The sequence below is a fragment of the Lepidochelys olivacea genome (genome assembly GCF_965140295.1).
Source record: "Lepidochelys olivacea isolate rLepOli2 genome assembly, chromosome: 1".
Taxonomy (NCBI): Eukaryota; Metazoa; Chordata; order Testudines; family Cheloniidae; genus Lepidochelys; species Lepidochelys olivacea.
In genome coordinates, this window is record NC_140411.1 from 239,148,291 (window position 1) to 239,170,122 (window position 21,832).

Sequence of the window (21,832 nt, forward strand, 5' to 3'; positions counted from 1 at the left end):
GCCATGAATTACAGAGCAGCAGTTGCCAGCGAGGGGTAACAGATCATACAGTTTTTTTGGTGGGGGGGAATCTCATCTCCTTGAACATAATTAATTTAATTGTCCTCATTAGCTGTACCATTTGTTTTGATTTTATTTCTCCCTTTTCCCCACACAACTTCTCCCTCCCTCTCCTTCTCTGAGTGCATTGGCTGCGAGGGAGCGAGAGAGACACTCGCACTGCTGTATTTTCAGAGTGGTGTGGTAGCAGAAGTAGTCTATAAACACAGGGAAGTGCGTCTGCTCGCTGAGCGTATGGGTGCGCGCACGAGAAAGGCAGGTTTCTGGCCAGTCTTGCTTTTCTCTGTTTGCAGATCATATCAACAGAAGGGGCTTTTATTTATCTGCTGCTTCTGACTGTGCTTTTCGGGAGCTTGCTCAGGTTGGTTGTGGCTGAGTTTGGTCCCATCCCATTTAGAGAGAGGAGGGCAACAGAATCAGGAATCTCACAGGTACAGAAGTTATCTAAGTGTGTCTCTTCTCTTCTTCTCCCCCCCCCCCCGTGTGCATTTACTAGGTTGATTTGATTTTTTTTTTAATATTAGAACTGCTGGATTATGTGGGGGAGGGGTTGGTGGCAGAGTACTACAATGCTTTTAAATCTTTCTTGGGGCTTGAAAGACTTCCATAATATGAGTGTCATTCAAATTTAGGGTACGTTGTAAGCTGACATCTTTCAAAGCTTTGTGGAAATCTAGTGTGGTGCTTCTAATAGCAGACAACAGAGAATCACTTTGAAGTCTGAAAACCGGCTTCAGAAATTCTTAATCTGGTCTTCCTCCAAGTGCAGATGGCTGTTAAAGGAAGATGCTATGGATTATTATTATTTTTTACTTTATTTACAGTAGACCAGGCTCAACATCTTTTATTGTAGAAAGCCAAGAAACGTTCAGTCATGGTTACAAAGCCGATTAGCAAGTATGCCATACCTCTTGGGGGGGGGGGGGGTCGGTCTTCTGGTCAAGTAGATTTAAACATTTGATTCTGTCCCTCCACCCTTTAAGCATAGAGTCAGATCTCGCATTAGATTTTGGGCTGGGCATCCCATACAGAGAAACGAGTTCATTGGGGATTATCATGAGACGTGGGCAGTGAGTTTAAACGATAATTTAAGGGTGGCATATGACAAGCGGTGCCCAATGTGCCTGCGTGGTAGATCGACCCCCTTGGCAGGTCTGATTGGGAGTCTGGGGATGTGCTTGGAAGTTGGGGACCAGCTGAGGAAGGAACTAAAAACACTGGAATTCTCAGGCAGTTCTGAAAATCCCATTTTGGCAGCGCAGAGCTAGTACTGAATGGGCTTTCACTTTCACTTTAGGGGTCTGTCCTGAGATTAAGTAATAGCGTCAGAGAGATGAATATCTTGCCTTTCCCCCTCCTGTTTTGCCTGGGCAACTTTTTTTTTTTTTTTTTTTTTTTTTTGAGGATGCACGCTCCCTCTCTTTCCCTGAGTCAGTTTCTGGAGGGCTGTGGAGACTGATGCTGAATGGCTTCTGTAGAGGTCACTGTGTGTGTGCGTTAGAGAGAGAGAGAGAGGTTGTCCCTGGTGTTTGTGTCTAGCATATGCATGTGGTTTTGCTGACTGCACTCTCAGGCTTGTAAATTTTCACCATGGGAAATTACCAACAAAGCCCAATCTGTCTCCTGGCTGCTTTGCACTTTCCGAGGGCGGCTGTACTTGAGTGAGCTGCAGAACGGGAGGGGGGAGAAAGAGGAAAAGGGGGGGGGGAGTGAAAGGGGGGGAGAGGTAAATAGCCTTAAATCGGAAGGGAGCTGCTTTCTCTGTGGTCTTCCACAAGAGCTGCTTGGGCTCTGCAATAACCGAGTGACCTTTTCTTTTGCTGTATTATGTCTGGCTGGTAAGGGATTGCATTTTGCAGCTGATAAAGCCCTGACTTCATTCAACGCGGCTCCTCACACGCTGCTTTTAGGTAAGTTGTCTTCAGCCAGGACGGCGAGAGACAGCCTTGGATTGCAAGATACTAAAAGGAGGACACCTGTAGCTCGGATGCGGTCAACACAATTACTTGGCGGATCCTTGAGGACCTCATTATTTTAAACTTAAAAGAATAGCGAGCTCCCCCCCAATCTCTCCCGCTCCTCCCTATATTTTCCCCCCAAACAATGCTTCTTTTTGACCTTTCCCAAGGAGAAGAGCTACAAAGCAGCCACTGTGCTTATTGAACTGCCTCCCCCTGTATCGCTTAATTGAGAAGGTAAGTGAGGCAACTGGATACACAAGCTTTGGGTCATTTATGTGTGTGCGCATCTCTCTCTCCTAATGAGTCATAAACGGGCTGCAACACACACATACCCACTGGTCTCTGCACTGCAACTTTCACTCAAGCTGCAGCTCTGCCGAGACGGGTTTGTTTAAATCATGTGAGGCTTCATTATTTTAATGATGAGACATGAAATACATGCAATCGGAGGATGCTGAGCGAGACCTGTGCAGCTGAATGTCTGGAGAAACAGCAAAGTTAAACATGAAACTGCAGCAATTTGCACATTATTTTTCCTCCCAGAGCGTCTCGAAATTTATTCTCCATTATCAGGGGAGCAGGTGGATGGTTTCCCCCTCTGCTCTAATCCCAGCACCTCTCTTTATAATTGTATAATTTGTAACTGGCTCTGTTGTTATTTTGAACCCCTTACGTGGGGTCCAGCAATTAGCACTCCTCCATTGCCACAAATGGTGGTTTGTTTTTTTTGCTTGCTTGTTAAGGCGAAGCAAATGGGGTGGGAGAGGGGATAGTGAAATCCAAAATACACAGGGGGTAATAGACTGGGAACCAGGCTGATGCAGTATATTTTTACATTTGGGGGGGGGGGCGGGGGAGAGGGTATCCAGATTGGTGTTATGAAAGACAAGATCTATTTATGATCTTTTTTCATATTGAACATGATATGGTAGGCTAACGCGGCATGTGACAGTTTAATCAAATCCATTTGTTACCACGAAGCTAAAAGAGACCGCTGGGATTATAGGATTACGGGCAGAGTTAGGGAAGCATGTGGTTTTGTCATTCGCCATCATTTTGCACACTGCTACATTGCAAGTGGCTCGGCTTGTGTTTGTTCCACCAGTCCCCCTAACCCCCTCCTCCCGGCTCCAAAGTGCCTGCACAATAGCCCCGCTTCGGCTGTCTGGTGTGTGTCTGGCTGCAGCGCATAAGGCTCCTCGTTTGACCCAAACTGGGGAAACACTCGCTACTTTGGCTGGGATTTGGTGCTCAGTGAGAAGGAGCGGTCTAGGCGCTCTTAAGTCAACTCATGCAGAAAAAGGAGAAAAGTTTTGGTAAGGTTTCGATTGCGTGTCTTAGTTTGCACTTAGCAACTGCCGTGCACTCTCTGGGAGTGTTAAAAAGGCTGATCTCTCTTTCTAAATATGGTGCTGTAGCGTGTGTGTGTGTGTATATGTGTTCTAAAGAGATCTGAAATCTTGCTTCCTTTAACAGTTTTGTAGGACTGCTGCTTAAGCCAATTAATCTTGCTAGGTGCAACAAATATTGTACATTCTCTTGCAACCCCGTGCCCCATCCCTGTGTGGCTTGAAAAGGAATTAGCACAAAAGGCTTGCGCGTCTAACTCCAAAAGGGATCCTTTGTTGTAGAGTGTATGTATGTTTTTCTTTTTTTTTTTTTTATTTTTATTTTGCATGTGAGCTGCATCAAAATTGAACTCAGTCTTGCAAATCTCTTGTTGGCCTTTGCCAAGCACCAGCACTTTGCTGCCATGGTAACTGTAATTAAACTGATAAGAGTGGAAAAATGTCAGTATCTCTGAGCCTTGCAGCTGCATTGGAGAAAAAGGGAATCAAATTGGTTCCCAGCATCATTGCTCCCCCCACCCCCCAAAAGGAGGGGCGTCGGGGTAGGAACACAGTTAAGAAGCAGTTCCAGTCCCTGAGATGGGGGGGGGCATTTATTTGCATTGTTGTCCCTTAGGGGGCTCAGGAGAGCAGGTGGATGGTTGTCCCTTAGGGGGCTACAGCCTGCTGGGATGCTCCGGGCCAATGAAGAGAGAGAAACAACCTTTTAGGCCCAATCTAGCTTTCAAAAAGGGAGGTGGGGAATCTTTTGTTTGGTGTCTCCTGGCAATCGAATAGCCATGTTGGCCAAATTCTTTAATCTGTGTCAGTGCTCCCAGCTATGGGACTGCGTTCCTATTTTAGCATCTATCTAACCTCCCCTTCTCTTCGACCCTCTTTCCCCCCCCCCCAGCATTCACCCTTAAAAAAAAAAATCTGATTCATACATGTCTTCAGAAGTGGGGGTGAAGTTTTTTGTTTACTATGGCAAAATTAGCTCAAAAGTATACAAAAGAATCCACATTCACAGTACTCAAAAACCTTACTTTTTTAATTTAAAAAAAAACAAAACCCTGGGTGTTATGGAGTTGCGGTTACTTTGTTGTGTTAACTACAGAAGCTGAGCCTGTGTGGATGAATGGCACAGAACAAGAGAGCATAATGGAAGCAATCAACCGTTCGGCTGGTTCACAATGCAATCCAGGCAATTAAAAGCTCACCAGAGTTTAAATGAAATGGTTCTACTTATTTCTGCGCACCACACTGCATAGGCTATTTGTCTCTCTTTTTAATTATGATTTCCCTTAACCTGTCAAATAACTTGGAATAGCAGGGTCTCGGAGGCAATAAGAATTTTCCACAGAACAATTTACATGCCAAACTCAAACTAGTTTCCACTCCTCATGTGCTGTAAGCAAGTTATGAAATGTATCTCCGTTTATGAACACTTAACTTCTTTAACACTAGTGTATCTTCTTTTCTCCTGAATGGCTGGGAGAGAAGCTGTTGGCTGCTTTGTAAGTGTGTGACGACAAGCATCTAGGGCATCTCAAAAGCAGGGGAGCTGGAACAATTTGGATAGTGGGAGTGCTGAGAGCCATTGAACCAAACTGTAAACCCTGTATATGATGGAAACCCTATCAAGGGGGTGCGGCAGCTATACTGAAAAATGTTTTGGATTTTTCCCCCTCCCCTGAATCTTTAACTCTTTTGTTGGTTTTGTGTATTTTGTTTGAAAATTCTTTAATTTTAAGATTAATTAAACAAGTTATCCAAACTAGTCTTTTTAAAATGTGGGCAAAATTTGGCCCTTTGTGAGGTATAGCCCATTGATATTGGCAGGAGCTGTGCCTAACCAAACGCAAAATTTAGCCCAAAGTGTTCAAATGAGCCAGTGCAGAATAAGAATGGAAAAGTCAGATGCTTGGCCTCTGACTGATACTTTAGTTTAAGACTAAATATCAACTCTGTAGGGAAGAACAACATGTTCTGTCCAGCACCTTCCATAATGGGGGCACTGATCTTCATTGCACATGTTAGGTCTGCATTGCAAATATTCTATTGTCTGGTTACACCAAATACTTGTTTCCCTCATATTGAGGAAGAGGGTGAGTAATGGTTATAAACTTGAAGTGAGATTTGAGTGTGTAGTGTGTGTGTGTGGTGTTTTTTTTTTTTTTTTTTTTTTAGTTCTTTGCTGCATACTCTATTTTCAGGAGCCTATTCTCTTCCTTCCCAACCCCCCCCCCCCCCCCCCGTGGAGTTCATATCCACAAATTGACAGCCATTTCACAGTACATTCCAAATAAAAGGAATGGGAATGAGTCATTTTGAAGGATTTGGTTATGGGAGACTAGGGTAAAGTCCAGGAATCAGTAAATCAGAAGATGGAAATCTTCTCTTCCCTTTCACCATGAATTCAAAGGTAAAAGATGGTGTCTAGGAAAAAAAATATCAAGCTACAAAGCTGTGCTATCTGCTGTGACTTCAAAAAAAAAAACAACAACAAAAAAACCCTTGATAGTATATCAGGACTATTAAGAAATGTTAATTTGAGAGTGGCAAACTAGGGTCAATAATTGTGATCAGTCTTGACTCTAGACCTGTGATAGATAATTGGTAGTGCTCTGCACCCTGTGTAGGGAAACCTTGGTTTAGGTTTACAGATCAGCTGCTCAAATCACTGAGTTGAGTGTGTTTTGGAAAGGCTGATCGCAGTAGCTTGTGCCCCAAAGGGGTTCACGTTACTTCTGCCAGTTCAGCAACGACCAGTCAAACAGAGTGTTTGGGTGGTGACTGTATCCACAGGGAGTCCTCCAGTTCTTCCTTAGAACAGAAGTATCCAGAGAGTGGTCCATGGAGAGCTGGTTGTAAGATGCTGGCACTCTTTATTTCAGACTAATATATTTGGCCATCTTTTAATTTAATTGATCACTCTCCATGTAAGCAATTGCTATAGTTGCCATGAGGATTGTATTGGGTCCTTAATGGGCGAAAGCTTGTCCATGAGGCCATTTGTGTTAATGTGACCCACACAATAGAAAAAAAATTGGAAACTCTACTTGAGAAATGAGGGGATAGAAATTGTCCAGGGATTTAGAAAGAGGAGGGGGGTGTATCCTAAGAGTCTACTAGGCAATGCCAACACCTTTTTTGGTGGGGAGGGGTGACAGGTGGGACACTATAAGGACGACTTTGAGGAAAAGTACTAAAATACTTGAAAACAAATCTCAAGCAATGTTAAACATCAATTGCATTGGATGAATTTTCACCAGAAGGGATGAGGCTTCAACCTAATGCAGCTGATGTGAAAAACCTCTCCGTCCCCCAATGGACCCTACAAGTGTTGTCCCTCATGAGAAGACAGATATTGCCAGTTGGATGCATTTGAGCCACCTTTACCTCCGCCCCAAAAAAAAGATCGTGTCAGTGGGTTGGGACATAAGGACGCCCTCCCTTCTCATGTCTCTACCTGAGTGATTTGGGAGCAGTGAATACAGTTAAAAATCTTGACATTACCTTGACCATGTCCTTACCTTTGCATTACATTTTCTATGTACTTTTACAGTTGGAAGACCCTGCAGGCCACATCCTTATTTATAACGTGATGACCTCAGACAAGCCTTCTGGGGAATCATGAGGTTTGATTATTTTAATGCTCAGATTTTTGAGCCTTGCATTGGTTCTGGAAGCTTGTTCACTTCAGACTGAAAAAGGATATTTGCACGCGGGTTTGATCAATTAGGATCAGAGACTGCCAGCCTGGATTCTCTACCATGGTTGCCTATCAAGTGAAAATTTTTACACTTAAGATTTTTTTTAAGCCCTTATTTTAACCTGGATGCCCTCAAGCTAAAGTTTCAGGTCCTAGTAGAGTCCTTCATCCTTCTGAACTTTTAAAACCAAATTCCCAAGCAATTTAGGCTTGTTATTCATCCGTCTTTTTTTTCTGGTTTACATTGTGTATGTGGACAGGTTTCAGAGTGTTAGCAATGTGTATGTGGTTTGGAGACTGCCTTGTGCAAAGCCATGCACGGCACTGATATTTAACAAATGCTTATGTAAGAGGAAACTTTAAACGCTGAGGTTTCTCTTTGCTCTGAGTGGGTATTAAATATCCAGTGGGATTTTTCCATAAGGCTTTTTCTCCAGTGTTCTTGACAAAATTTCTTCAAAGGTGTTTTGCTGTGTGCTGTTTGACTGCTGCCCTTAACCTTCATTCATGGCTGCATTTAAGTACTGCTCCATGCATGCTGCTTGTGGGTGGAGGAGCACAGTGTAAGCGGCCATAGAAAGGGCTTAAGACACTGGCCTATGACATGAGTATTCTGCTTTTTTTTTTTTCCCCTTTCCCCCCTCCGCCCCGGCTCTTCCCTGTGACCTTGGGAAAGTCACTTAATCTGTGCCTCAGTTCCCCATATGTAAAATGGGGATTATGTCCATATCTGCTGGGAGCAGTGAAGGTCAATTTATTGAGAGTTGCTACAGTGCTACGGGGGGAGGGCAAAACACAGAGCAATAAAATTGTTCAGTTTTTATGAGCTGTTGACCTCTCTCAAATTAGCACTGTTGAATTTTGGGTTGCTTTGTGTTACTAAGTATTTTACATGTAATGTTAATCTAACAAATGACTAATAGATGGTGGGGGAATGGGACTATACTGGGGCATGCCACAGTGTGAGTGGGGATGAAGTGGTCTGTAGCCCACAAAAGCTTATGCTCTAATAAATTTGTTAGTCTCTAAGGTGCCCCAAGTCGTCCTGTTCTTTTTGTGGATACAGACTAACACGGCTGCTACTGTGAAACCTGTTCTAACGTGACCACAGAGCGTCTGAGGTAAAACTTAAGTTACTCTCTCTGCCCCCCCCACCCCGAAAGCCTCTTAACTAGATCTAGAATCTATGCAGACCACTGTAATCATGTGTTCTTCATGCAACTACATTTAAAGACCACTTGGAATCTACAGCTGGCGCAGAATGCGGCAGCTTGTCTTAGTAGTGCCGGTCATAAAGGCATATTATAACAGTGTTTCAAAGTCTACACTGGCTTCCTGTTGGCTTATGTGAGCTTAATTTCTTACCTAGCTCCGGTTGTAGCTACCTCAGACTGCTTCTTCCTCCTGGTATGTTACCATAACAGTTGAGATCAGCTGATAAGCTAAATCTTGCAGTCCCCAGCTTTTATAACAGTGGGTGGTAGGGCATTTTTGGTGAAGAGTCCATAACTCTGGATATTGCTGTCCTTCATTGCTCTCACAGAGCCCACATCCAGCCTTCAGGGCATGGAGCAGAGCCCTTCTATTTTCCCAACCTCTACCTGAGAAGGGAGAGTGTATAGAATCCTAAAATATCAGGGTTGGAAGAGACCTCAGGTGGTCATCTAGTCCAACCCCCTGCTCAAAGCAGGGCCAATCCCCAACTAAATTATCCCAGCCAGGGCTTTGTCAAGCCTGACCTTAAAAACTTCTAAGGAAGGAGATTCCACCACCACCTCCCTAGGTAACGCATTCCAGTGTTTCACCACGCTCCTAGTGAAAAAGTTTTTCCTAATATCCAACCTAAACCTCCCCCACTGCAACTTGAGACCATTACTCCTTGTTCTGTCATCTGCTACCACTGAGAACAGTCTAGAGCCATCCTCTTTGGAACCCCCTTTAGGTAGTTGAAAGCAGCTATCAAATCCCCCCTCATTCTTCTGCAGACTAAATAATCCCAGTTCCCTCAGCCTCTCCTCATAAGTCATGTGTTCCAGTCCCCTAATCATTTTTGTTGCCCTCTGCTGGATGCTTTCCAATTTTTCCACATCTTTCTTGTAGTGTGGGGCCCAAAACTGGACACAGTACTTCAGATGAGGCCTCACCAATGTCAAATAGAGGGGAATGATCATGTCCCTCGATCTGCTGGCAATGCTTCTACTTATACAGCCCAAAATGCTGTTAGCCTTCTTGGCAACAAGGGCACACTGTTGACTCATATCCAGCTTCTCGTCCACTGTAACCCCTAGGTCCTTTTCTGCAGAACTGCTGCCTAACCATTCAATCCCTAGTCTGTAGCAGTGCAAGGGATTCTTCTGTCTTAAGTGCAGGACTCTGCACTTATCTGATGAGGTTCAACAAAGACTTCTTTTGGCCCAATCCTCTAATTTGTCTAGGTCCCTCTGTATCCTATCCTTAGCCTCCAGAGTATCTACCACTCCTCCCAGTTTAGTGTCATCTGCAAACTTGCTGAGGGTGCAATCCACACCATCCTCCAGATCATTTATGAAGATACTGAACAAAATCAGCCCTAGAACCAACTCTTGGGGCACTCCACTTGATACCGGCTGCCAACTAGACATGGATCACTACCCGTTGAGCCCGACAATCTAGCCAGCTTTCTATCCACCTTATAGTCCATTCATCCAGCCCACACTACTTTAATTTGTGGGCAAGAATACTGTGAGAGACCGTGTCAAAAGCTTTGCTAAAGTCAAGGAACAATACGTCCACTGTTTTCCCTTCATCCACAGAACCAGTAATCTCATCATAGAAGGCAATTAGATTAGTCAGGCATGACTTGCCCTTGGTGAATCCATGCTGACTGTTCCTGATCACTTTCCTCTCCTCTAAGTGCTTCAGAATTGATTCCTTGAGGACCTGCTCCATGATTTTTCCAGGGATTGAGGTGAGGCTGACTGGCCTGTAGTTCCCAGGATCATCCTCCTTCCCTTTTTTAAAGATGGGCACTACATTAGCCTTTTTCCAATTGTCCGGGACTTCCCCGATCACCGTGAGTTTTCAAAGATAATGGCCCATGGCTCTGCAATCACATCTGCCAATTCCTTTAGCACTCTCGGATGCAGCACATCTGGCCGCATGGACTTGTGCTCGTCCAGCTTTTATAAATAGTCTCGAACCACTTCTTTCTCCACAGAGGGCTGGTCATCTCCTCCCCATGCTGTGCTGCCCAGTGCAGCAGTCTGGGAGCTGACCTTGTTCGTGAAGACAGAGGCAAAAAAAGCATTGAGTACATTAGCTTTTTCCACATCCTCTGTCACTAGGTTGCCTCCCCCATTCAGTAAGGGGCCCACACTTTCCTTGACTTTCTTCTTGTTGCTAACATACCTGAAGAAACCCTTCTTGTTACTCTTAATATCTCTTGCTAGCTGCAACTCCAGATGTGATTTGGCCTTCCTGATTTCACTCCTGCATGCCCGAGCAATAGTTTTATACTCTTCCCTCGTCATTTGTCCAATCTTCCACTTCTTGTAAGCTTCTTTTTTGTGTTTAAGATCAGCAAGGATTTCATTGTGAAGCCAAGCTGGTCGCCTGCCATATTTACTATTCTTTCTACCCATCATCGGGATGCTTTGTCCCTGTAACCTCAATAAGGATTCTTTAAAATACAGCCAGCTCTCCTGGACTCCTTTTCCCCTTATGTTTGACTCCCTCAGGGAACTGATGGGCATCATCCCCTGGGAGGAAAAAGTCTGCTTTTCTGAAGTCCAGGGTCCGTATTCTGCTGCTCTCCTTTCTTCCCTGTGTCAGGATCCTGAACTCTACCATCTCATGGTCACTGCCTCCTAGGTTTCCATCCACTTTTGCTTCCCCTACTAATTCTTCCCGGTTTGTGAGCAGCAGGTCAAGAAGAGCTCTGCCCCTAGTCTGGTTCCTCCAGCACTTGCACCAGGAAATTGTCCCCTACACATTCCAAAAACTTCCTGGATTGTCTGTGCACCGCTGTATTGCTCTCCCAGCAGGTATCGGGGTGATTGAAGTCTCCCATGAGAACCAGGGCCTGCAATCTAGTAATTTCCATGAGTTGCCGGAAGAAAGCCTCTTCCACCTCATCCCCCTGGTCCAGTGGTCTATAGCAGACTCCCACCATGACATCACCCTTGATGCTCATATGTCTGAACTTAATCCAGAGACTCTCAGGTTTTTCTGCAGTTTCATACTTGAGCTCTGAGCAGTCATACTGCTCCCTGACATACAATGCAACTCCCCCACCTTTTCTGCCCTGCCTGTCCTTCCTGAACAGTTTATATCCATCCATGATAGTACTCCAGTCATGTGAGTTATCCCACCAAGTCTCTGTTATTCCTATTAAATCATAATTCCTTGACTGTGCCAGGACTTCCAGTTCTCCCTGCTTGTTTCCCAGGCTTTTTGCATTTGTGTATAGGCACTTGAGATAACTTGCTGATCGTTCCTCTTTCTCAGTATGAGGCAGGAGCCCTCCCCTCTCGCGCGCTCCTGCTCGTGCTTCCTCCCGATATCCCACTTCCCCACTTACCTCAGGGCTTTGGTCTCCTTCCCCTGGTGAACCTAGTTTCAAGCCCTCCTCACTAGGCTAGCCAGCCTGCTTGCGTAGATTCTCTTCCCTCTCCATTAGGTTGAGCCCATCTCTGCCTAGCACTCCTCCTTCTTGGAACACCATCCCATGGTCACAGAATCCAAAGCCTTCTCTCAGACACCACCTGTGTAGCCATTCGTTGACTTCCACGATTTGACGGTCTCTACCCAGGCCTTTTCCTTCCACGGGGAGGATGGAAGAGAACACCACTTGCACCTCCGACTCCTTTATCCTTCTTCCCAGAGCCACATAGTCTACAGTGATCTCCTCAAGGTCATTCTTGGCAGTATCATTGGTGCCCATGTGGAGAAGCAGGAAGGGATAGCGATCCGAGGGCTTGATGAGTCTCGGCAGTCTCTCCGTCACATCATGAATCCTAGCTCCTGGCAAGCAGCAGACTTCTCGGTTTTCCCGGTCGGGGCAGCAGATAGATGACTCAGTCCCCCTGAGGAGAGAGTCCCTGACCACCACCACCCGTCTCCTTCTCTTGGGAGCAGTGGTCATGGAACCCCCAACCCTAGGATAGTGCATCTCATGCCCTCCAATCAGCGGAGTCTCCTTCTGTTCCCTTCCCTCAGAGATATCATCTAGTCCACTCTCCGCATTAGTACCTGTGGAGAGAACATGAAAATGGTTACTTACCTGTATCTGTGTTGCTGGTACATGGATGCTCCCCTTTCTTCTTCTGGAGGTCACATGCTGCCAAATTTCTTTACCCTTCTCCTGTCCCCACAATGCAGTCTGCTCTGAATCTTCAGAACGTTGTGTCTGTAGAAGCATATCCTGACGTCTGTCCAGGAAATCTTCAGTTTCTCTTATGCAACGCAGGGTCGATACCTGTTGCCCCAGACCTTGAACCTTCTCTTCCAATATGGAGACCAGCTTGCACTTTATACAGACACAGTCGCTTCTGTCCTGTGGCAGAAAGACAAACATGGCACATCCAGTGCAGGTCACAACAGCTGAACACTCCCCATCCATATTGCCTTCTTTCTACTAGCTTTCTCAGTAGTAACTGTTCAGAGAAGCCAGCAAGATGTAAGTCTCAGTGGGCTCTCCCCAGGCAAACTCCCTCTGTTAGCCTCTCTAGGCTAGGGGTGTGGGTAGTAACACTTGATTCTGGGTTGGGGTTATTTATTGTATTGCTCAGATCTTTCACATTTGACTATGAGACCCATTTTTTTTAATGTTCTGTGTGTGTGTGTACACCTTTCTACTGTATTTTCCACTGCATGCATCTGATGAAGTGGGTTTTAGTCCGTGAAAGCTTATGCTCAAATATATTTGTTAGTCTCTGAGGTGCCACAAGAACTCCTCGTTCTTTTTGCTGATACAGACTAACACGGCTACTGCTCTGAAACCTGTGATTGTAATATTTATAATTGGGTGAACTCTTATTAAAAATACAAACTTATATGCTTGGCTTGAAACACTGGAAAAAATATAGTAATGTCAGTGTGTGTTTGGTGCATTCTCTCTCTCTTTCTTTGCCTGCCTGCCTGTTGTAATGCAAGGAGAAATAATATAGCCCTCTTTCCTGTTTAAAGTGGGAGGACTTTGAGATGCTGGGGGCAGAGGAGGGAAATGCTTGAATTTTAAAGGATCAGTCTGATAACTATGCCGATCTGGGATGGGGATTCAAACTAGTAACCTAGAGACATACCTTTTCAAGATCTTTGAAGATCTTTCAAGATGTGTTTTTTAAACTGTTTAAAACTAGTGCAGTCGTGCCCTACTCCTGATTGCGTCCTTTGGCGATATAGCAACTAAGGCCTTGTCTACACTACGGGGTGGGGGGTAATCGATCTAAGTTAAGCAACTTCAGCTACGTGAATAACATAGCTGAAGTGGACGTACTTAGATCTACTTACTGCGGGTCCACGCTATGCTATGTTGTTGGGAGACGCTGTCCCGTCAACTCCCCTTGTGCTTCTTGTTCAGGTGGTGTACAGGAGTTGACGGGAGAACGATCTCTGGTCGATTTAGCGGGTCTTCACTAGACTCACTAAATCAATGCATGAGCAGTTGATCACCACACATCGATTCCCCTGGTAAGTGTAGACAAGCCCACAGTATCATTTCCAATTCTCCTAGTCATCTACCTCCCCACCCCAATTTCCCCTTTAACTTAATTTTGCAACCTGTAGATGTCAGCCACTCAACATCTCATTTATAAGTGACATTTACTGTTTTATCTAAAGCTGCTATAATTCCATTTACATCTCTTAAGCAATGTTTGTTATAATAGGTGTTTGTTCATAAAATGGTCGTCTTCTATATCACTGTATACTGGCCAGAGCTGGGAGAATCAGGAGAAGTGGATTCTGTTGATCTGCTTGCCAGCGAATCACTGACCTTGTGCAGGTCATTTAGGGCCAATAGTGCTTTAGTGCTATTTAGTCTGGATGAAAAGTGCTCACAGAGAAATTCTCAGCACCTCCTAATTTTCACTATTTGGTCACCTTTTTTTGGGTGCCTAAATGGGAACTGATCTCCCAGAAATCTGGCCCTAAATATTGAGCCCTCTTGAAAATCTAGACTTATACCTCCTAATTGCTTCAATTTTTCCCACCTATAAAATTGGAACACTTGTGCTTAATATTTGTGAATCCTTTGGATGTGCTGAATACTAAATATTATCAAATTCAGGAGATATATATTTTTGGCTTCTGATTCAACTCTTCCTCAGATTTGTTCAAATTTTCGGCCATTAGAAATTTGACATTTTATGTGAGCATTTTTAACCCATTATAGAGCAATTTTTGCAAAGTGACTGAGAAAGCAGGGATGTTGGGGAGAAGGTAAGGAACTTAGCAGAGATCTGCACTAACCAGCTAGATTAAATGAATCTCAATGCTATTGTCAATGTGATATTAACTATTTAGATCATACGCTTCATCTAAAGAGCTGTCGCTTTATGCATTAGGAAGAAAAATTCACACCTGTGAAGGGGAGACTTCTTTTGATCCCATTCTTCTGTCTCATTTGTTTTATTTCAGGTATACAAATGCTCTCAGTCCAGCCAGACACCAAGCCGAAAGGTTGTGCTGGCTGCAACCGTAAGATCAAGGACCGGTATCTTCTAAAAGCCCTGGACAAATATTGGCATGAGGACTGCCTGAAGTGTGCTTGCTGTGACTGTCGTCTGGGGGAGGTGGGCTCCACCTTGTACACCAAAGCCAACCTTATCCTTTGTCGCAGAGACTACCTGAGGTAGGAGGGAGGAGTTATTGTTGTCTAGTATGTAAGCATTGTAGTCCTGTTCGATCTGTCTTACACGTGAGAGACCTTGGAACAATAAACACCTGACTGCTATAAAATCTTTGCCCAGTGCTGTATTTTAAGTACTGTACAGATAAAACTAATGCCATGATAGAGAAAATACTTCAACTTGAAGTAACCCACTGCATACCTTCTTAAAGTAGAGTACTCGGTGTAAAATGTATAGATGTCAGCCTGACAACACTGGAGTCTGAAGCCTTCTATTGAGAGGAGTGTAAGCTTTGTAGGTTTTGCACTCTGCTGTGCTTCCACCCCAAACTTGGAGGAATCCTTTCTACCTCTTGTAACACAAGTGCGGAGTTTTAAAGCTCACTATGTTGCAGATTAACTGGTCCACTTAGACCCTGCTGGTGTGTTTTAACGTGGTGCTGTTTAAAACAGTACTACACTGACATGCATTCGGGACCCTTAAGTACGCCCCAGCAAAGTCAACATGGACCCATTAATGTATAATATGTTAGTGCATGGTAGAACTCTCACCCTCAGAAAGCACATTACCCCACTGTGCAGACAAGCCCTAAAATAGATTAGGTGGTAGGTCTAAAATGGCCATGCACCCCAGAAAAATATAGCGCAACAAATGAATGTGAAATACTATACTGGTGGTCACTGGTACTCTGCTGGCTGGCCTCATTACATCTCCCTGCCTTAATGATGATCAGATTGTGGGAGGGGAACACAGGTGTGAGCTCTGTACTGCTGCTTGGTATCTTCCATTCAGTTATACACACTCTGATCTCTGATCCAACTGGAGGTGCTTCTAACGCAGTCTTGTGTAATGTGGCGTGTTTTTCCTTGTGAAGCCCACCGTTGCAGGTTGGAGAACACTGAACTGAATGCAAAGTAGCGTAGCGCAGGTGTGGTGGAGCTCCGCGTCAAGTTTGGACCCTGAGATTCTTGTGGGGAGGGTGCCAGTGAAGTAGTTAGTGAGGCCTTATTCCAACAAATTGGTAGGGTTGCTTAAAAGGGCTGGAAACCATATCTAAAGGAATTAATGTACAACTGTCAGTCGTATGCTCATGGCCATGGTCTCAAAATGCAGGAAAAAAAACCCGCTTATTTCCTGGTGACAATCTAGCTTCTCTCCTAATTTTCAAACTAATTTTTAAGATTGATTTCTCCCCCCCCACCCCCATTTCAAATGATTATGCAGTAGTGGGAGGGGCAAAAGTCACATGGGAAAGGCCGTTACAGGTTTATCGGTGTCTTTGTATTTTCTATCAGCTAGTTAAGCAAATTTGGGCTCTCAAAATAAAAATGTGTTCCCTGTGCTTCTCAAATCAACAGCAAAAAATGATCAAACATTTGGAACATTAGGTGGTGACCGTTCTGGGGGCGGGGGGGTGGGTGTGTGTGTGGTGCAGACTAGAACCCTGCTTGTTCTTCTGTGGCTGCTTGGGCTCTGCACAGTTCGCTCGAGTGAAAACTTGGTTTGCCAGTAGATTGAGCTTGAAGACCGTTTGACCTAATATGCAAGTACGAAGGGGCCCCATTTCTACATAGTCATTTGTCTGAATATAACCACACTTGAAACCTGCACATAAGTCAGTTTATCATCCATACACAGTGTTTGCTTTTCTGATTGGTGTAACTACAACCAACAGGGGAGATAAATCGTATCCCTGTCAGGTTTAAATATTTCTCATCTGGCTGTGGATTCATCAAAATTTAGTCATGGTGCTTATTCTGTAGTGATATTTGTGAGTGCATAGACTCAAACTTCGTATTTACACTAGACTTCAAACTGATGCACTTAAGGTAATTGCAAATAGTCATATTCCTCACTGCCTTATCACTTAGTTATGCAGTGAACCTGTACAAGTAATCTTCATTATAATGCTAATGAAAGTGCTAGTTGTTCTCTAGCTTTGTAGGCAAATAGCTTACAAAAATATGAAAACTTCTTTGATATGAATATGAAGAATAAATTACTTGGTGCTAATGAACAGATTAGGGTTAGATTACAGCTCAAACTATCCTCTTAAGATCTTTTTAACTGTAAACGGTGTTTGTCAGTTACATATAAAACTGTATTAGCTTCCTATTAATTTATGTGGTGCCCTCTAGAGGATATGTGACTTCAAATGATACTAAAAGAGTAAAATAGTTTAACAATTTTTTTCTGTTTGTTGGTTTTCAATAAGATAGCCATTCCAGAAATTCTAGACGCAATAATGGAGCCACTCTGTGTGCTTTACATGGTCAGATTATCAAACTGGGGGGAGGAGGGTGACCTAGGTTGTTTGCAGGGAGGCTTCCTGTCTTTCCTGTCCCTTCTTCAAATCTTTTGTGTGTACTTAAAAATTCATTCTGAAAAGTAGTAGTTTCTCAATATCAGCACTCGATACCATTGTGATGAGCACTAGATAACCTCCTTGGATAACTGGAACTCCTGAACTCTATTCAAACTAACTCTCCCAGTTAAAAGTAAAATTAGTTTAACATCATTAACTCCTGCTTTCTAAGCAGGGGACGTCTCTGTAGTAAGATGTAACAAGCTGTGTCCCAGAGGCTCCATTGATGGCCTCATCCTCACATATGTGAGTTGTCCCAGTGACTTCAGAGGGACAATTCACCTCGATTAGAGGGACAGTTGCGGTGGGTCCTGCAGGAATGAGCCCTATTCTGTTAACCAGGAAGGAATTTCACTTGTATAAAGAAAGGGCTCAGTATTAGAAATAACTTCTCATGAAAATGAGATGCAGAATATAGTTTCCCTGCAAGCTTCTGTCTCCTGCTCTCACACTCTTAGGTTAAGAAGTGAAAGACTTACTTTAAGGAATTTAGGTTCACTCTCTATAATTGGATGCAAAATAGTAAATGGAACATACTATTAATACAAACAGTTTTTCTCCAGCAATGTGAAATGACATCTTAATGTATCTACCTATCCCAATCTCTCCTCCATTCTGAGTGGCAGCATGTCCATTTACAAGAGTGATATTCTCTTTGAAATCTGTCATTATGGCAGTTAATGACCAGTTGTTATGTTAACAGTCCTTGGGCTGTTAACATATCAGACTGGTTGTTAACTGGAAGGTTATTACTTATTTAAACCACAGGTATGAGTTGTATGAAATATGCTTTAGTTATGTATCACAGGGAACTTTTTACAAAAAGAACTTTAAAATGGAAAATGCCCACTGTTACCCTTCTCAGGTGGCAGGGTTTTTTCCTACTCTGTCTGCTCACTTGACTTTTGCATGTTCATTAGCACCACAGGGCAGCATCCTTATTTTCGGCACAAAGCATGCACGGTTCTATCTTCAGGGTTGCTACTCTGCTTGGGCACGCATGTGCCGCAGTGGGTATTTCCAGATGCATGGCAATTTGTGCCGCACATCTGAGACTAATATCTGGCCCAAAGTGTAAAATGAGAGGCTGACAATTACATGTAACTCAGTTGCATTAAATAATGAGCTTCCTCAGAAGCAGTGAAAATATGAAACTACAGCTGTGCTAAGCTAGTAGCAATGTAGGTCAATCACCCTTTTCACTTAGGTTTTTAACTACACAAACCCTGCTGAGCGACCAATGACTACAAAGTGCTGTTTCATTCCTATTTAATTTTGGCAGCATTTCACTGAAGAGTAGGCATTCACGTAGCTAAATTATCTTCACCGTTTCTAGTTTTAACTCGGCTCCATGACGCTAAATGTTGGAGTACATACCTCTTAGTAAACACAGAGAATATGGTTTCTAATTCAATTTCCATGTTCAGATGGATTTAAAAAAAAAATCAGAACTTCTATTACTTTTGCCAGGCAAGATTCTCTAGCCAGGCAAACAGATCATAGGAGAAGGATTCACAAAATAAATATTAGGGTGGGCGGTTTTTTGTTTTTTTTTTTTTTTTTTTTTTGCATATAGGATCTTTGTGGGAGAGGAAAATACAAAACATTAAAATTCTTCCTTTTTTCGTATAGGCTTAATGATTTAGCTTTAAAAGTATCACTGAACAGCTATATAGATGACTAGATTACTTTTAGTTAGGGAAGATAGTGAATTGTATTTTTTCCTTTGCTTTTGGCTGAAGACTTCAGAGACAGACAAAGTTCAAAAAAATATTGGCACAGATCTTGTAAAGAATGAAAGCATGCTACAGAAAGTAAAGCGTTCAGGCATAAACATCATACAGATATTGCATCTGTAAAATATTTAGATTGTGGAAAGATGGATAAGGTTTGCAGGCTGCAAAGATATGAATTGTTTGAGTTTGATTCAGTCTTGCCTGTACAGTTGCCCTTACTCCAAAGGTAATTTATTATTTAAAAATACGTAATAGGAATACTTCGAGTGAAATTCAAGAGAAGGCACTTTTAAAATGTCTCGTGCTGATTAATAGCTCCTGTTCTCCTCCTCCCCCCCCCCCCCTTAATATCCTGGGTGTCTGCAGTTTTTTTAATGCACTTTCCACTATGTTAACTCATCCAAAAATACGTACATAGATAAACTCGAGTTTTTCCAGGGAAAACACTAGGAGTAGTTGGGTATGGAGTGTATTCTAAACTGTACCATGCTTAATCAGCTTTCTTAACTCAGGGAAGGAACTGTGCAAGAATGAAGCACTAAGTCGCACTGAACTCCAAGTTTACCGACTTATGTGTGTTTTGCGGGATTGGAGCATAGAGCTCACTTTTCCTTACTAAGGGCCTGATCCTGGAAAACCTTATTTAATTTAATTATTCTCGTTGGAGTCCTCAGGACTATTCATATGAGTAAGTTTGCAGAAATGGGCCCCAAAACAACAGATATCATAAAATCGATGTCAGACATTGCATCTTTCTGCTTGTTAGGAATTTTTACTGTGTAAGACGCATGTGTTAATAAAAACTACACTAATTATATGTGCTGTTAGCTTTTTTTTTTTTAAAAGAAAAAGCTATTCTATAAAAATTGCACTAGGAAACAACTTTTCTACTAATCGCTAAAGCGTGTGGTGAGATCTCCAGATCACTTTGTCTATTATTACGCTTGTGTAGTTTGTCTACCAAACATTGATTACTAGTAATACTTTCCTGATACAATAACATCCTGGCTACTTAGACAAATGTATGTAATTTGATCCATTTTAGCTTTTAATATGGCACATTCAATTAGACTGTAATTACTGTTTAGTCACATACATGGAACTGCTATATTATAATGCAATCTCTAAAGCATAATCTCAAAGTTTGCTAGAGAAGTTTGACGCTATCCAGTGGTTCCATGTTTGTTACTCTTTTCTGGTACATTTTTTCTTCAAATGTGCAAAGTTTTTAATAGTGGCATATTTCAAAGCACTAAGTTTTTTTATGCAGGGTTTAATTTTCAAGTGCGCAAATGCTCCCTCATATAGGGCTCCTTGAAAAGCAGCCACTTTAACAATGCACAAACTATTTCATTAATCCTACGGCTGTGCTCAAGGAATTTCAGGAGAGCTGAAAGCAGACACGAAATTTCTGGAGAACTTACATGTGAAAGTACACTACACTTTGAAAACTGCTGCAGCATTTTGTGATACTACTACTATATGGTATCTGAGGGGCAAATAATTGCCCAACAAGGATTTTGTCAATTGATAAAATTAACAAGTTTTTATTTAATTTTAAGCTAGCCTGTACAACGCTAAACCAAATTCTGTAGGATAGTTTAAAAATTTGTTCTCGATTGAATTTTATAGGATTTTAAAGAGTTTATTCTATCACTCTATTTTAATTTTATATATAAATTTCTTTCTTCCCTATTGAATTCTATAGGACTCCTCCATAAGTGAATTTCAATATCTGTAACTCTTACTTTATACATAGATAAAGTATTAGCTATATTTAAGTAGGTTGCTTTTATGGGTGTAATTACTCTCAAATGCACATTGACTGATATAAGTTTTATGAGAATAGATAGAACACAAGTTTCCTAACTTTAGCAGTGTTTTGGCATCAGATTTATAGTACAGTCTTTCAATGCACCCTAAGTGCTGGTTTATAATATAGTAGTCTACAAAAATAAATACTGGAGCATAATTGTATGCCTGAGAATAAAGTATCTGCATATAATAAATTTTAATACTATTTGTCTGCCAATGCAGTGTGGAATCAGGTTTTTTTGTTTTTTTTTAAAGCCAGATTCAAATTTCTATCTATCTTATCTTTTTTTTTTGTTTGCTGCTACTATCTGCAATTTTCCTGATTTATTTTTTTAATGCCATTTTACTTATTTTTATTAATACTCTACAGCATGATTTTGTTTTGGGGAAGATAAATTTCTGAATCTTTTACCAGTGACAGATGACTTAATTTCTAGCTTTCAAATGTGACTTAGATATACTATAGTTTCCTTTTTTCAACTTTAACATATGCTTGTTTCCCAGTATTAAATATAACCTTTCTGGTGGCTTATAAGCAAGCTAGGAATTTCCAAGGTAAATTTCGAAGGTATCCAAGATACATTTTATGCAAAATTTATGGCAGATCAAATAAATGCTATTTGATAGTAAAGCAAAAGGCTTAATAAAAGTTTCCTCAATCTTCCCGAGAGAGAGGGATTTAAAAAAAAACAAACCTAAAACATACCATGTATTTTTCCCATTGAAAATGAAATAAAATATTCCTTGACATAGATATTTGAGGACCAAAATATCTAATGTATGTACAATACATATTTTCAATGATAAAGGCTATCAGTTTTCATTTAGCAGTCATAGGTATGCTAAAATATGAGGGCATATATTGTTACCAGATGCCTTGTGTTTTGAAAGCTTATTTTCCCCAGTTGAGACTTTATGGTGACATGGAAGGCCCTTTAAATAAATCTAAATGATATCCCCAAGCTTAAAGTCCGTCTAGCCCAAATATAATACTTGAATTGAATTTTTGATTCTAATGTTTTA

General features: G+C 42.2%; 1 protein-coding gene across 10 annotated transcripts in view; it reads left to right on the plus strand.

The window, feature by feature from the left end:
- LMO3 (LIM domain only 3) overlaps positions 1 to 21,832 on the plus strand; it is an 81,008-nt gene that overhangs the window by 1,318 nt on the left and 57,858 nt on the right. The window contains exons 1-4 of one of the 10 annotated variants that reach the window (XM_084637553.1): positions 1,802 to 1,970; positions 2,189 to 2,255; positions 13,624 to 13,733; positions 14,682 to 14,895. In XM_084637553.1, coding sequence (XP_084493679.1) covers positions 14,690 to 14,895 — 206 coding nt within the window. In that variant the 5' untranslated portion in view covers positions 1,802 to 1,970; positions 2,189 to 2,255; positions 13,624 to 13,733; positions 14,682 to 14,689. The other 9 variants (XM_084637555.1, XM_084637551.1, XM_084637557.1 and 6 more) reach the window with 9 other exon arrangements.